The sequence below is a fragment of the Pygoscelis adeliae genome, unplaced genomic scaffold, assembly GCF_000699105.1.
Source record: "Pygoscelis adeliae isolate BGI_AS28 unplaced genomic scaffold, ASM69910v1 Scaffold354, whole genome shotgun sequence".
Lineage (NCBI taxonomy): Eukaryota > Metazoa > Chordata > Aves > Sphenisciformes > Spheniscidae > Pygoscelis > Pygoscelis adeliae.
Window position 1 is genome coordinate 1,030,746 of NW_008824618.1, and position 14,619 is coordinate 1,045,364.

Sequence of the window (14,619 nt, forward strand, 5' to 3'; positions counted from 1 at the left end):
TGTGTTTATTTTACAAAAGCAGTGCTGTTAAATGCCATTTGCCAACTAGATTCTTGCATGCAACCCACCTCAGTCCCCCAGCAGCTCCACCCAGACAAAGCTGTGCTTTTCTGTTCCCTGCTAGCAGCAAACATGTCCCATTGCAGCATGCATTTCAGGGCCAAGGTGACTTCCACATACCCCGTGTAATGAAGATACTTTAAGATCCTGAAGGGCACTACTTTGAAGGTGTCTTCAGAAATCAGGGAGGATGACAGCACTTCTGCAGGCAGAAAGTCCATCCCAGCGCCAACCACCCGAATGCCCTTGGTCTCCAGCTGCCTGGGCAATGCTGGGGAGCAGCCAGCTGTGCCCTGGGAGGTGTCAGGGAGCAGGCAAACAGGGCCTCACAGCAGCAGGGTCTGGTCAAAGGGGACAGTCAGCAGGCTCCCTATGCCGGCTGATAGAGAGGGTAGAGTAGAGTACTCTACAGGCTGAACCTGATTATCTGGCCTGCAAAACGAAGCTGGAAAGTACTGCAGCAAAAATCAGTCTGTGTCACCAAGAAGGGGATTAAAAAATTTCTAGTCCAGAGATGTAGGTTTGGATCCTATGCTATCAGCATTCCTCTTTGGCATGCTCTTCCCCAATATGGTCAGCAGAAACCTAAGGGAGAGCAGCCCTTCATCTGGCAGAGCAAAATCCTCAGTGGACTGCGTATTGTCTATGGTGCTGAGTCCTTCTGTGGCTGCTGTAGAAAACCTGTCCCTTTGCAAAGGGCAGGTGGCTGTGTAATGAGCACGGTCCTAACCCAAATCCTTGCTCTCGTGGGTGTGGAAGCAGAGCCCTCACTTGTAGGCCACGTGGAACGCATTCAGTGCAAATGGATAGGCAATTTCCAGTCTAAAGCTTGCATATATGTGTTACAGGTCAAAATTATTGCTACCAACAGTTGGGTGTAGGAGTCCCTCATTTGGCACCTTCCTCTAGCATAATTCAGTAGATGCAAAAATATCAAATAAATCCCAGACTGAAGACTTCTTTTAATTGAAAGAAGCTGCTTATTCCCATGAAACAAAGGAATTAAAATTCATTTTAACCCCAGGACAGAAGGAAGGATGGGAGTCATGAGACACGGGTGCTTTCTGAAGGTTCCAGGGAAAATCTGCTTTGGCAATCAAGAAGGATTCATTGGGAAGATGCCAAGTCACAGGTAAAAAGACAGCCCTTGTGGTCATGAGACAAACTGCATTTGTGAAGCAGAACGTGGGTCTTCTGAGACTGCCCTGCGCTGCCACCAAAGCATAGGCCCACTGCGCTTGGAAGCAGACGCATGGCATAAAATCTGTATTTGTTTGCCTTGGAACCAGACCCAAGTGCTCTAAAACAGACCAGCCGGCCGCACTGTGCAGGTTACACATTTGGTAACAGCAAAACCAGCCACAGCCTATAATGCATTTTGTGAGACAGCTAAGCGTTAAGTACAGAAATGTCACCAAAGGGGCAGCGGCAGACGTGTGGCATAGTTGCACAAAGGCAGTATTGGGAAACACGTGCAAGCAGTTAAGCCATCAAGGTACAGCACAGGAGGCAGAGCAGGCAAGAGATGTCTGGTGGATCCAGAACAACCCTGCAGAAAAAGCAAGAAAGGTGCCTGGCGAAACCAGAGCAGCTCCCGGGCCCGAAAGTAAAGAGAACTATGCCAGAAGCACCGGAGATTTTCTCTTTGTGGCAGGGCTGAAAAGCATGCAAACAGTAACAATGAGAAGGGAAAAAAAAGGATGAAAGAAGTTGCCCACTTTGGAGCCCCCTTCCCTCATGAGGGACTGCAGCCATCAGTGCTAACCATGTGGCTTCAGCTCCGAGACACTGAATACCCCTAGCTAACGAAGGCTTAAGATTGCTAAGGACTAATTGTTTGAATATGCAGAGACAACGACTGATGACAGAATGAGGATTACAGAATCGCTGAGGTTGGAAGGGGCCTCTGGAGATTGTCTAGTCCCACCCCGCTACTCACAGCGGGCGCAGCTACAGTAGGTTGCTCAGGGATGTAGCCATGTGGGTTTTGAGTATCTCCAAGGATGGAGACTCCGCAGCCTCTCTGGGCAACCTGTTTTGCTGCCTGACCGCCCTCACCATAAAAAAAAAAAGCTTTTTCTTATGTATACATGGAATTTCCCATACTTCACTTCATGCCCGTTGCCTCTTGTCCACTGACTGGGCAGACCAGAGGCAACCACCCCATCAGGTGTTCATGCATGCGGATGGACTCTGCTGGACCCACTCCAGTATGTCCATGCCCATCTTGTACTGGGGAATCCAGAACTGGGCGCAGCACTCCGGATGTGACAATGATTAAGAATTAACCGTCAGCAATGTGTATCATTAATGAATGTCAACATAGCAGCGTGTTGTTTTGAAACCAGCCTGATTTATCAGTCTTTTAGACGCTCCCATATCACACTCCCATATGCTTTGACCACTCAGTTCCTAACTACTAACTCCCTCTCTCCCTCTATGTATATATGCTTTCAGTTGCAACAACACTTAAGCCTCAAACCTTTTGTGAGTTAGGCTGTTATTATTACTGGTACTTCACAAAAAGATAACCTGATGCGGCACGAGGAGCCAGCCAAGGCTGCTCCGCGAGCCGGGGCAGAGGCAGGAGTCCAGCATCCAGCTCCTTCTTCTGCACCAGCCCATCACAGAACAAAGAGACTCATTAAATGTACTGATCTGTATTTGATAAAATGACCCCAGCTCATATTCAGGTTATAAATGGCATTTTTTTTAGTTCACAGGCCCGCAAGAGCTAACAGGCCTTGTTTAACTGTCAAAGAGCTCATTTTGCCTGCAGCGCAGACCTTAATGCCAACCATTACCTCATCTAAATTCAGGGAATACATGTTCGTGACACTCCTCTCTGCATCGATATCAAGGCTGATGATTCAAAGGAAAAAACCTACTACTACTAAGAAGTAAGCTGTAAGGCAGGCAGAAATCCTTCCATTTCTGCTTTCAATCAAAATGCATCTGCTCTGATGTTTGCAAGAACAAGCTGCTGAATTTGCTCCTATCTGTTCTGCTCTCAGACAGACACGGCACCAAAAAAAGAGGAGCTCTGCCCGGCTTTGCAACCGCAGATCAAATCCAGAGCATGCCAAGTGTGACCCGTGCTAAACGCAACGCAAGGAAACGCTGCTGAAGAGCTACCTATGCTGCCTCCCTCCTTCCTGCGCCCGCCAGCCTGGGCTCAGAAGTTACAAAGGGCCCCCCGCTCATCAGCAGCAATGTGAGGGTAAACAAACACAGCACTAAGAAGGGAGGGGAATGCTTGGGGCTGGGTTTTTTTTTTTTCCTAAAGCAAACTATTCTATTTATAAAATCCTCTGATGGCCAAGCTGATGCATCTGTTGCAGAGTCTCAGTTACCGCTGGGCAGAGAAGCAAGACGACCGCAGTCTTTTCTCCTCAATGCATTCAGACACTCTGGGTTCTCCTGTAGTTAAGGCAATCAGAGCAGCTAGAGCAAGAAGGGATCTGCTCGGCTCGTCAGACATCATCCCTGCAAGAGCAGGGTAAGGCCTCCCAACAACAGGGGTATAAATAGATACTTCACTCGATCCTGACCAAAAGGTCAAGAGAAAAGGCCATTTAATACCCACACTGTTCATGCCAAATTATTCCAGCCACTCAGGACCCACGCTGGCCTTTCAAGCAGATTTTAAAAGTTGAAAGAAAAACATTATCAGCCATAAAAAGACTGAAATCCTGATTGCCACAGTCCACTGGAGTTTGATTCTGCACCAGGGTTCTGGGTATTACAGAGGAAATTTTAAGTTTTGTCAAAGGTACCCCGTGCTCTAGCAGCGCCCTGTCCTTCCCATGGCTCTTCCCCAGCCACCCACTGAGCCCGGGCTGGGGGCTGCCTGGAAAGGGGCCACTCAGCTCCACCTTCCCCACCCAACAATGGGAGGGAGGGGAACACAATGCTTCAGTTATGAAAACCAAACCCAATTTTGAATTTGTTTTGCAAATTTAGTAATCTGAGATGATTGCTAACACATGATTTTTTTGAAGCACAGAGCCCATATTGCTGCCTCTGGCTCAGGAAGTCCCTGACCCACTCTCTGCTGGGTGTGGGGAGGGACATGGGGGGATCGCCCTGTGCTTGCCCTGTTCCTGTGCTTATCTACCAGCAACTGCTATGTGCAACTGCTGGAGAGAGGACCCGAGGCTATGGGAGCCTTTAGATAGCCTCCCTATGGCTGGCCTTGCTGCCCAAAAGCTCCAATTACACTTTGCACAGCACTATGTATGCACCGAACACGACTGCACCTACTGCATCCCTTTTTTGTCGCCTTCTAAGTAAAAACAAGGGTCCCATGCAGGGCGCCTGCTGGTCTGACCGAGCTCGCAGTAGCTTTGGGTACCTGCCTAAAACCAGACCCAAACTGAATTTCTCCCTTACCTCTGCCAGCCTTGTGCCAGGTGTGAAGTGGACCCTGATTTTTGAGGCATAAAAAACAGACTGAAAAGGGTATCAGCATTAGTACATTCGTCTTTCAATAGAAAATGAGCGAAGAGACGTACCCTGCCCCTGCCATGCATTGTCTGCGGGGAGGAACGTCGAGCTGGTGTGCCAACAGCATCTGGAAGGACTGTCCTCAGATGATCTACTCTTCATGTTATCTGCATACAGGAAAAGCATCTTTTTTAAAATAAAAACAAAAAAAACCCCCCAAACCTAAAAGATAATGACATAGGTATATTCACATTATTAAAACCAATTAATCATGCCTTTATCTGCTCGCTATGTCATGATGCCTGGACGTTATGTAATTTAAGCCACATATTCATCTATGCTGCTCATCACAGTGGATTTATTAATGAAGGCTGGACGAGGACACTACATGCCTAAGTTATTAAAAACAACCCACTCAGGAGTGGCTACACTAATGATATTCAGAGATGTAAACTTCCGACACATCACTGTTGGGGATGTAAGAAGGGAGCTATAGTTCCTGCAGAACAACAGCCGCATCCAGTGTATCCAGCTCCAACTGACTTCAGTGAGAAAGCTCCTGCTCATTCTAACAGAAATCCGTAATTACCAAATGAGTTACTCCAAGAAAGAGCACAGATGAGAGAGAGCTGCTGGAGGAAAAAGAAGAGTTAAAGTTTTTCTGATGATTATTTTCAACAACTAAAGTAACCAGTAGGATTCATATGCCTCCCTGAATGACTCCCCTTAGCCCCTTTCTAAGGCCTGTACATAACAGACTAGTGTTTTCTTCATTTCTTTCATACACAACAGATTTTTTTTCATATCTCCAGTTTTTCCTTTCTTCCTTTCACCTAAAGAACTCCTTTGTTTACGCAGTTTTGCTCTGTATCAGCTTGATTTTTTGCTGCATAAATGCAGATGTTAACAAATATTTCTCCCTGTCGAGCACTTGTACATTAGGAACTGCTTCAATCCACTGATGCACTGTTGGAAAATAGATGATAAAATATGGCACGTGTTATATTGACTACTATGTCTGGCTTTAGAAGCGAATTTCAGCATTCTGGCTTACACCACCCATGCTGTTTTGTGCATGGATGTCTATCTATATGTATCTATGCTTGCCTTTAGCATCTCTAAAAGATTCAGGACTAGACTTTGCATTCATCAGCCAGTTGGATCTCCAGACAAATTTGAGTTTCTGGTAGGCAGAAAGTGTATGAAGCAGGAGCGCTCAGAGCCAGGCAGTGAGAAGGACTGACAGTTGCAGAGAGGCGAAGTAAAAGTCAGAAACAAGTGCAAAACCAGAAGATGCTCCATCCTTCTCGAGGCCATGCATGGAGAGGCTCAAGCTGAAAATCCCTCTCTGTGCTGGAGAGAAGGAAGCTGCTGGCTCGCAGCCTCTAACAGGGCCTCTCCAACCTGGGTGTTTGCTCCCTCCCTCGGTCTGAAATTCTCTGAATTTGTTGGGCATCAGAACACAACAGAAATCTTCTGTGCAAGTAAACCTAACAGAGAAAGAATTTGCTGGGGAGGCAATATTTTTTTTATTTATTCCAAGATGAGACACGCGTTTGGAAAGTGCTCAATAAAACTTTCTGATGTCACTCCTTAAAATGCTGGTAGCGCTGGATTGCAGATGTGAGCAAGCCTTACAAGGGAGAGTGACTAACGAAATGTGGCTCCAAGGGAAAAGACCCATATGTAAGCAACGAGAGTACTTTCAGGCCAAGCATCTAAGAAAGTGATAGAAGAATTGAGATAGAAGTCCAAAGAGAGACCACTCACCTAACTCCCTGGACAGCTCTGGTAACGTCCCAAAGGTCACAGGACAGGATTTTACTTCTGCAATATCCCATGTTCCTGTATTTAAAAAGCAAACAAACAGTAACACAAAATGCGATGTCACATCCACAGCTGGCAACTGCAGTTTCTTCCTGACACTCCCAATCTCATTACAGCCCTTCCATGTTCTCTCCATCCCAAGCCTGCAGCCACTGCTGTTGCTGGAGAAGAATCAAGCAAGGAGACTTTATCTTCTATGGACAGAGAGCGTCCAGCCCCGTCGCCATGTACACCTTCTCAGCCCTTCAAAGCGCACGTCACACCAGCACGGCACTTCTCTGGACTTAATCAAATTCCTCACTCATCTGAACTGATGTCCCCTTTTTGCACAACTGGCAGAAGTTGTCGTCCTGTATCAGCTTGGAATTTGGCCTTTTGAAAGCATTAGAGTAAAAAATGGTACTAACGTCCTCCCCCCATCAACCCTATACTTTGCAAAAAAAGAACTCTAGCAGAGAAAGCAACTCATGTAAGGGCAACCTAAGACCATTTTCTGAATCACCAGAGTACTGGATTACTGCTACTGAAGGTGCGTCATCATATGGCCTTATATACCAATCAATCCAGCCATCAAGCTCGATTAATCAGTGAGACTGTAATGAAAATCAAATGCTTCTGAAAATTAACCAAAAAGCAGTATTAACCACTATACCTTTTAACTCGTAACTCTCCCACCGCACCAAGATGTCAGGAAGAGAAATACAAAGATAGATATAAAAGGTCCAATTACCACCTAGTTATTAGTTATTGGTATTGCTCTACAGTATCACCCACAGTAGAAATACAATGTGAGACATAACTGCCATAAAAATTAAACCATGATGGAAACAAAAAGTCATCAAATACCAGTGAGAGAGCTGATATCAGCATCTCCTCATCTTTAGCCTAATGGCCTGGCAGTCCATCCCTTCACTGCTTTAAAGGTGTCTGAGGTTTGAGGGATGCAGTTTTCCACCTCCAGCTTATGTTACACACAGAATGTACTAGCAGCACAACTGAGACCCAAAGTAGCTCTAAATGACCTTGTTTGGACACCAACAAGGGGCGAATCAGCTGCGAAACTGGGCAAACTGTATAGGTACAGCACAGCACTGACATGAGCAGACTACTTCAACTGTCAAATACCCAAACTGATTTAGGAATACCCTGCCTCACACTGCTTTGAAATGCACAGATATACCCTGAAGCCTAACTCTGACCGTGTGTGAGCATCTTCGGAAGGAAAGGCTTTGGTTCCTTTGCAAAGGAACCAAACACTAAATACCTGTAGGTAGAAAACAACTTGCACCCAACAGGTAGTCCGCAACACAGAAGAAATTCCTGCCATAAAGACCCCTCTTTTCACATTGCTGGAAATAAACAACAGCTAGCAGGGTCCAAAGGGGGTGGACAACCCCCTTCGTCCTGTGTGTGTGCAGGACGAATGTTGGTGGGGCTGTATGCTGCTGGACACAGTAATTCATGAAGCTTTCCCTCTGCAACGCTTGAACGTTGACACTCACCTACGTTGCAGAAAACATCCTCTTCTGACTGGGAGGGCACCGATTCTTCCTGTATGGCTCCTGAGGCCTTCAGCACGGTCCCACACTCTGCCTTGGCAACGAGAGCACCTTTTCCACCGCCACTGGTGTCCTCTGTGAGTGGCCATACTGCTCCCTTCTCATCCCAGCCAAAGGCTGGCTCAACCGCTGAGCTACCCAGGGATGCTCTGCTGGGGTCTTCTCGGGAATAAACATTATCACAGGGTCATCCTTATTTTTAATTACAATGAAGAGTTTGTACGGGGGAAACAACAGAGCAAAGCCTGACCTAAACCCATCAGATGTAATGGCTATACTCAAACTGAAATTATTTACAGATACAATGACAGTAAAGCAGAGCCCCTGGGATGGGACATAGCAGCAAACGTGAAGACCATGTGAGAAGGAAGGCACCACCCAGTCCAGCAATGAGTCCCACAGGAGATGATGCCGCACCACAGAGGCCTTGGGCATCCCTCCCTGACTGCAACGGTGGCTCAAGGCCTCCAGAGTCCAGCTGGGGACCCAGAGCAGTAAAGGGAGAGAAAGAGGACAGCAGGACCTCCAAGGAAAAAAACAAACCTCTTGGATGTTGGCAGTTCAAGGCTGCTACAGAAATCAATGCTGGGCATATGGATATTATAAATAATGAAAATTACTTCCAACATCTTTTGTTCCAAAAGACTCCCAAAGCACTTTAGGGCTCCATTTTCTTGTGACTCTGGTGGGGAGGAGAGCACTGCTGGCATCAACCCCACCTTCACACACCTTAATGCTGCTGCTGCTGCTTCTTCCCTTCTAGAAAACAGCAGTCAGCACTTGGCAGGGTTAGGGCTTCTTCCTGGAAGAGCACATTTCACTGCTCTGTAAATGTCCATACTAAACAGGACCACCATGATCACCTGGTTGAGCCTCCTGCACAACCCAGGCTCCAGTACTGCACCAAGGACTTCTGGTGCTTCAACTGCGATTTAGTCTGCTGAGCTTCCTTGCCCTGGGCCAGCAAAGCATTTACCGCCTGCATGGGCTTAGTGTTAAATCATGCGTGGCTAACCTTCTGCACATGCAGCTGGCACCACCGATGCCAACAGGCCAACTCACATGAATAAAGCCAAATGCGCACCCATCTACTTTGCTGGAGAGCAAGTAGAGACCTCAGCACCTTAAGCCCTTAGAGACTGTCATGCAGATATTTAACTCTTGATTTATAGAATCCAAATGATAGAGAAAGTGGTCCCAAAATGCCTGTATATTTTTAGATATTTACTTACCCCAATCTTCAATTTTAGTAGAGCATCTGAGAGCACTTTAAGATAGTCTTATTGCAGACAGCACACAAACACCCACATTCATCTAGCTGTGTCTCCCAATCCCAAACTTCTATCTTAGCTTCTAAATTACTCTAATATATTAAACTTACAGGTTTGTCTATTATATTAATAATTTTATCACAGGTAATTAAAACATTTCCAAATGCCTTAATTCCATGACCTGCTTTCATACAGCGGTTATAATAACGTAATCAGTAGAAATGTATATAGGCATAAGTGCATGGCAGACACTTTGAGATCCCCAGAGGAAAAATGTGGAGTGAGCACAAAGCATTGTTTCATTTTGTCTCATTAGGGTAAGAGTATATCCCCCCTTTATAGCTGTTTACTCTGGGCAGGCCTGGGTTAAAGAACCTGTTCGGAACTGAGCAAATTACACAGGTTTTTATACATCCCTTATCAGAAAACTTCTTCTGTCAAGTCACGCAAAAGTAACTAATCCACATTACACCAAACCTTTAGCAGATCTCAGATCTAATAGATGTTTGCTTTCAAAGTCCTATGGGTAATACTATGTGTTTTAATGAAAGCCTGGAGTAAAAGGCAAGCTCCCAAGTAAGACCTCCCTAAGCTGTCTTTTCCTAAGTAAATAGCCTAAGTAAGTGCAAAGATTTTGCTGCTGAATGACAAACAGAGCAAACAGAAAGATGCCGGGAAGAGAGAAGGGGTGACAAGCCCAGCCAGATCAGGTGTGTAAACTGAGCCTGTACATTTACCTTTTTGTTTCAGCCTTTCCTTCCTTAAGTGTCTCTTTTCTCGGCTGCTGATTTTGGTCTGCCAAACTCCTACAACACAGAGCAAAGTTCATTTTTAAGCTAACAAGAAACTTCCTTTTCTGCCTTTATTGCTTAGCACAAAGGTAAATAGCTATCTGATAGTTTCCGATGCTGGCTGTAAAAGTGGCACCAGGGCAGCAAGTGCTGTCCTGGTCTCGAGCAGCATCTCCCCTGCGTGCAGCGTTTGCTGCCTCTGCAGAAACGTGTTACTTAAGAAATCCCCATCACAAACCTGTCTGTCATGTGTCCTGACTCATGTAACTGCACATATTCTTCTGTCCTTTGTGTCAGCTGGATGTGACACCCCTTTCCCTCGGGGGAGATGTCACAACAGAGCATCAACCGCTTTGTACATCGGACAGCAGAGGGAAGCTCATGAAAATCTTAACCATCAAACAAGGCTTCCATTTACTGGCTTTCTCTAGCCCTGAACATACCCTAAGACTTGTTCTGTCATGTGGAGACCCTCTGCCACACAGCTGATTTCCACACGCATTCATTCACACCGACAGGGCCACGTTCTGCCTCCATCCATGCTCTCCAAGACCCAAGAAGTCAGGGGAGGGACTGGCACAAATGGTTAATAAAGAAAAAAACACAGTCCACGGATTTCACTTGAGAAAAACATCTTCTTTCTCTGAACCACCCCTGAATAATGCGTGAAACAGTCCAGCTGGCTCATCCGTTCAAAAAACTAAACATCTGTCTGAAGAAAGCCTCTGCTGTTTGCCATTCTCCTCCGGCAGCCTTGCAGGCACTCTGCTCCTGGCGCAAGGGCCTACAGGGAGGACTCCAGTCCAACAGCAGCGAGGGCTTCTCTTGCTCTCACCACCACGCTAATCACATTATAATCTTTTAAGCCCAGAAGAGCTTAGAATTTGTTGTTTTCAATATGACCCTTGGTGGAGGGAGGCGGAGAGGGGCTCATGGGATACAATGTATTTTCCAATGAAATTCTAGCTGCCTAAGCCTTGCTAGCTTCTGCCAGACTTCTCTGCAGATTTGCTAGCAACCAAAGATCTTGGCCCTGTTCATGGGTGTGCTAGAAATTGGCTAAAAATCCCCAGCGCCTTTACCAGCCTCAATCACGGGCACAACAAAACGCCGCCTGGGAAGACCACAGCTTCACCTGTGTATCAGCACGGCAGAGGCCACAGAATTAGAGTAAAAGCATGAAGACAGGACCCCGCTACCCACTGGACCCCTAGCCACTTCAGAGATGCTTCCTCATCCGCAGATTCGCCATCCCTGTGAATGCGGTAAGGACCTGAGAAGTGTGGCAGGAAAGCACACGGTCCCTGTCCGCGTAGTTACACATAGTGAGGGGCAGATGATAGAAATAGTTCTCAAACTGGCAATTTTTCCCAATAACACAGAACACTAGAATAGGAGAGAAGACCTCCCTTTTCAAATATTTCATCCCATGGTATTATTTGGTAATATAAATCAGATAACAGAAGAACCACATCTTTTGTTACCTTCCTCCTCTTGCAGTTTGTCTTTTTCCACCAAAAGCAGATCTTTTGGCACCTCCTTGTCTGAGCACTGGGCCTTCCTCTTCTTCTTGGGCTACAGTATACAGGAGGTACATGGCAGAAAGATAAAACAGGTATTTGTTACATTTCATCATGAAGAAAAAGAGTCAGGGCAACAGTTTTGAAATGAAGACCACACGGTGGTACTCCGAGAGAGCAGTAGGTCGCTGGAGTCTTTAAGTGGTTGCAAAAGTCTTTCTGAGCAGGTTTTACGGCAAACTCCAAACCAATGAATGCTATAGCTTTTGGCCTACAAAATTTGACTTATCTGCTAGGTTAGAAAGCTCCCATTTTAATTCAGGCAACTGCTCTATAGTAAGATTTGCGTTTATCATTTCTAAGTCCTAATTTTCTTCCTATAAAGGAGGAAAACCTAAAATTATTTACCCCTTTTACAACCAGAAATGCTGAAATCAAGAGTTAGGACTCTGCCTATGCTTAACCAAAAAAACCCCCATAAAACAGCCTATTTTTAATGAAGGTATCTGTAGTTTACACTAATCTGAAAGGGCACAGCAGTGCCTGAGGCCATTTTCATATGGCTTGATGAAACAGTAGAGCTAACCTTAAGTCTTCAATTTTGAATGTTCTAGTTTTAATACAGCGGTTCTTGACTTTTCCAAGGCAGGATGCCCTTGCCAGGAACATGCTTCCCTGCCCAGGCTGGGGGGCTGCTCCTCACTTGGAAGTGTCTGTAAAGCACGGACACTTTCCTCCACACCAGTACAAGTGCTCAATGCCCAAGACAAAACCCTTGCCCAGACCCAAGGAAATGTCCCATGTCAGAGCTGGAACTGAAATACAGGAGATCCCAGCTCCCACTTCTGGGCTTGGACCACAAGACCGTCCCACTTGTGGTGGCCGTGTGTCCTGGTTTCGGCAGGGATAGAGTTAATTCCCTTCCTAGTAGCTGGTACAGTGCTGTGTTTTGGATTTAGGGTGAGAACAATGTTGATAACACACCGATGTCTTAGTTGTTGCTAGGTAATGTTTACACTAGTCAAGGACTTTTCAGTTTCTCGTGCTCTACCAACTGAGAAGGCTGGAGGGGCACAAGAAGCTGGGAGGGGGCACAGCCAGGACAGCTGACCCCAACTGGCCAAAGGGACATTCCATACCATGTGACGTCATGCTCAGTATATAAAGCTGGGGGAAGAAGAAGGAAGGGGGGGACGTTCGGAGTGATGGCGTTTGTCTTCCCAAGTAACCGTTAAGCGTGATGGAGCCCTGCTTTCCTGGAGATGGCTGAACACCTGCCTGCCCATGGGAAGTAGTGAATGAATGCCTTGTTTTGCTTTGCTTCCGTGCGCGGCTTTTGCTTTCCCTATTAAACTGTCTTTATCTCAACACACGAGTTTTCTCACTTTTACCCTTCCAATTCTCTCCCCCATCCCACTGCGGGGGAGTGAGCGAGCGGCTGCGTGGTGCTCAGTTGCCAACTGAGGTTAAACCATGACACCGTGACAAGCACCACAGCGTGACTGTGCCAGAGAGTTACTTGGTCTTATGTTCCTATGTCATCTGTTAAGTGCTCCAACAACAGGAACAACAAATTATCTTTAAAAAGGACTACCAAATAGGGAATATTCTTAAAACAAGTGTCTCTTGAAAGACAATACATAAACTCTAAAACTCTTGCTGGTACCTTGAGGAGCTTTTTCTCTCTGATGTTGACTGATGTTATAAGCTGGCCATTCACTGGAACCTAGAAGATGGACAATAAAAAATGCATTATGGCATATATATGTGCATGTGTGTACATGTGTAAATATACATACAATTATTTCAATACCTTCTTATAATGCATATGATAGGCTGAAAGACCCAGCTAAATAACCCCCCATACAAACCTGGGCTAGAATTTGTGGCCTTGTTCCAATTTGAGTTAATTTATTCCAAATTAATTAGTGCTGGCTAAGCCTTTATGAATGTAAATCCAGAAACTCCACATAGATTTATTCCAGAGCAGACATATTTGTGGTTTATCCTAAGATTTGTCTAGGATCAAAGTTGTTTTTCAGATAGGGTAAGTCTGTCTTAAAAAAGCAGCAGAGACAGGAGAAGGTTTATTTTAATTCTTGTTTACTGGTTGGCGTGGACCTTATGTTCCCCCTCAAGTCTACCTGACCAGCTAAAAGAATAGCTTTCATCCTACCTAGATCCTGTAAAGTAAACCATGCAAGTTTAAGGACTTTTCAAATTACAGTTTGATTAATGTCTCGGCTGTCTCAGAATTCACTGGCAATGGCCAACCTCCAGCTACAGGGGTGGGAGGGTGTAAATCTGCAGCTGAGACAGCAAGGGCTGTGTCAGCAAGGGCCACTGCACGCTACACAGAGGTACCAGCACCCAAGAGAAGGCAGACCCCCTTCTACGGGTGCCTCTGTTTCCCCCTGACACGCACAGGAGCACGTTGCTGAATGCATGGCACTCCTCTCCCTCGCCCGGGTTGCCTTCCTCGTGCAATACAACTTCTGTTCAACACTGCCCAGGTTTCCTTCAGTCCCACCAGACCTGTTGGGCTGCCGAGCTGAACCCGAAGCTCGTAGCAGGGAGCCTGACCCAGGCTGTCACCACAGTTCCTGATCCACCCTCCACCTCTGCCTGGGGCAAGGGGTGACAGAGAGCCCCGATGCCTGGCAGGTGAAGGCAGCCCTGCAGGGAGCAAAACCCCTGGCTGCAGCCCAGAGCTGTCCCCTCGGCATCAGGAGACAGCGGGCACCCTCTCACAAACTGGTGATGAAGGGGCTTCGGGTGCCCGCAGTCCTCTTGGGGAAGGGAAGACTGCTGATGCTTTCCACTGTCTCCTCCTCCCCACCCTCAGAAGTCATCTCTGTCCCCGAGACATTGTGGCAGAGTTTAACCACACACACGCTGGAAGACGAAACCTGCTCTGATTCAGCTGCAGAATAGCGGTACCTGCTCTGCGCCGTCACAAACGCCGTTAGCAGGGTGAAGAATAACACGTGCAATTAATGAAAAAGAAAGATAGAAATCAGCACGCTCCACAAAACACTGTACGGTAAATCAGGAAAGCTAAAACCTGTTGTTTTTTTTTAAAAAAGGCTCACTGGGTGGCTACATCCCTTTAGGCAACGGGGACACCACCCCAGATGTGAGAGGC

General features: G+C 46.4%; 1 protein-coding gene across 1 annotated transcript; it reads right to left on the reverse strand.

Annotated features, from left to right (window-relative positions):
* Window positions 1-3,409: 3,409 nt before the first annotated feature.
* On the reverse strand, window positions 3,410-13,200 carry LOC103915542 (the record flags this gene model as incomplete). The annotated part of the gene is made up of 6 exons (XM_009322380.1): window positions 3,410-3,606; window positions 6,277-6,351; window positions 7,836-8,054; window positions 9,901-9,969; window positions 11,439-11,529; window positions 13,141-13,200. Coding segments are annotated over 6 exons (711 nt in total), but the record flags the coding sequence as incomplete, so codon positions are not given.
* Window positions 13,201-14,619: the final 1,419 nt, after the last annotated feature.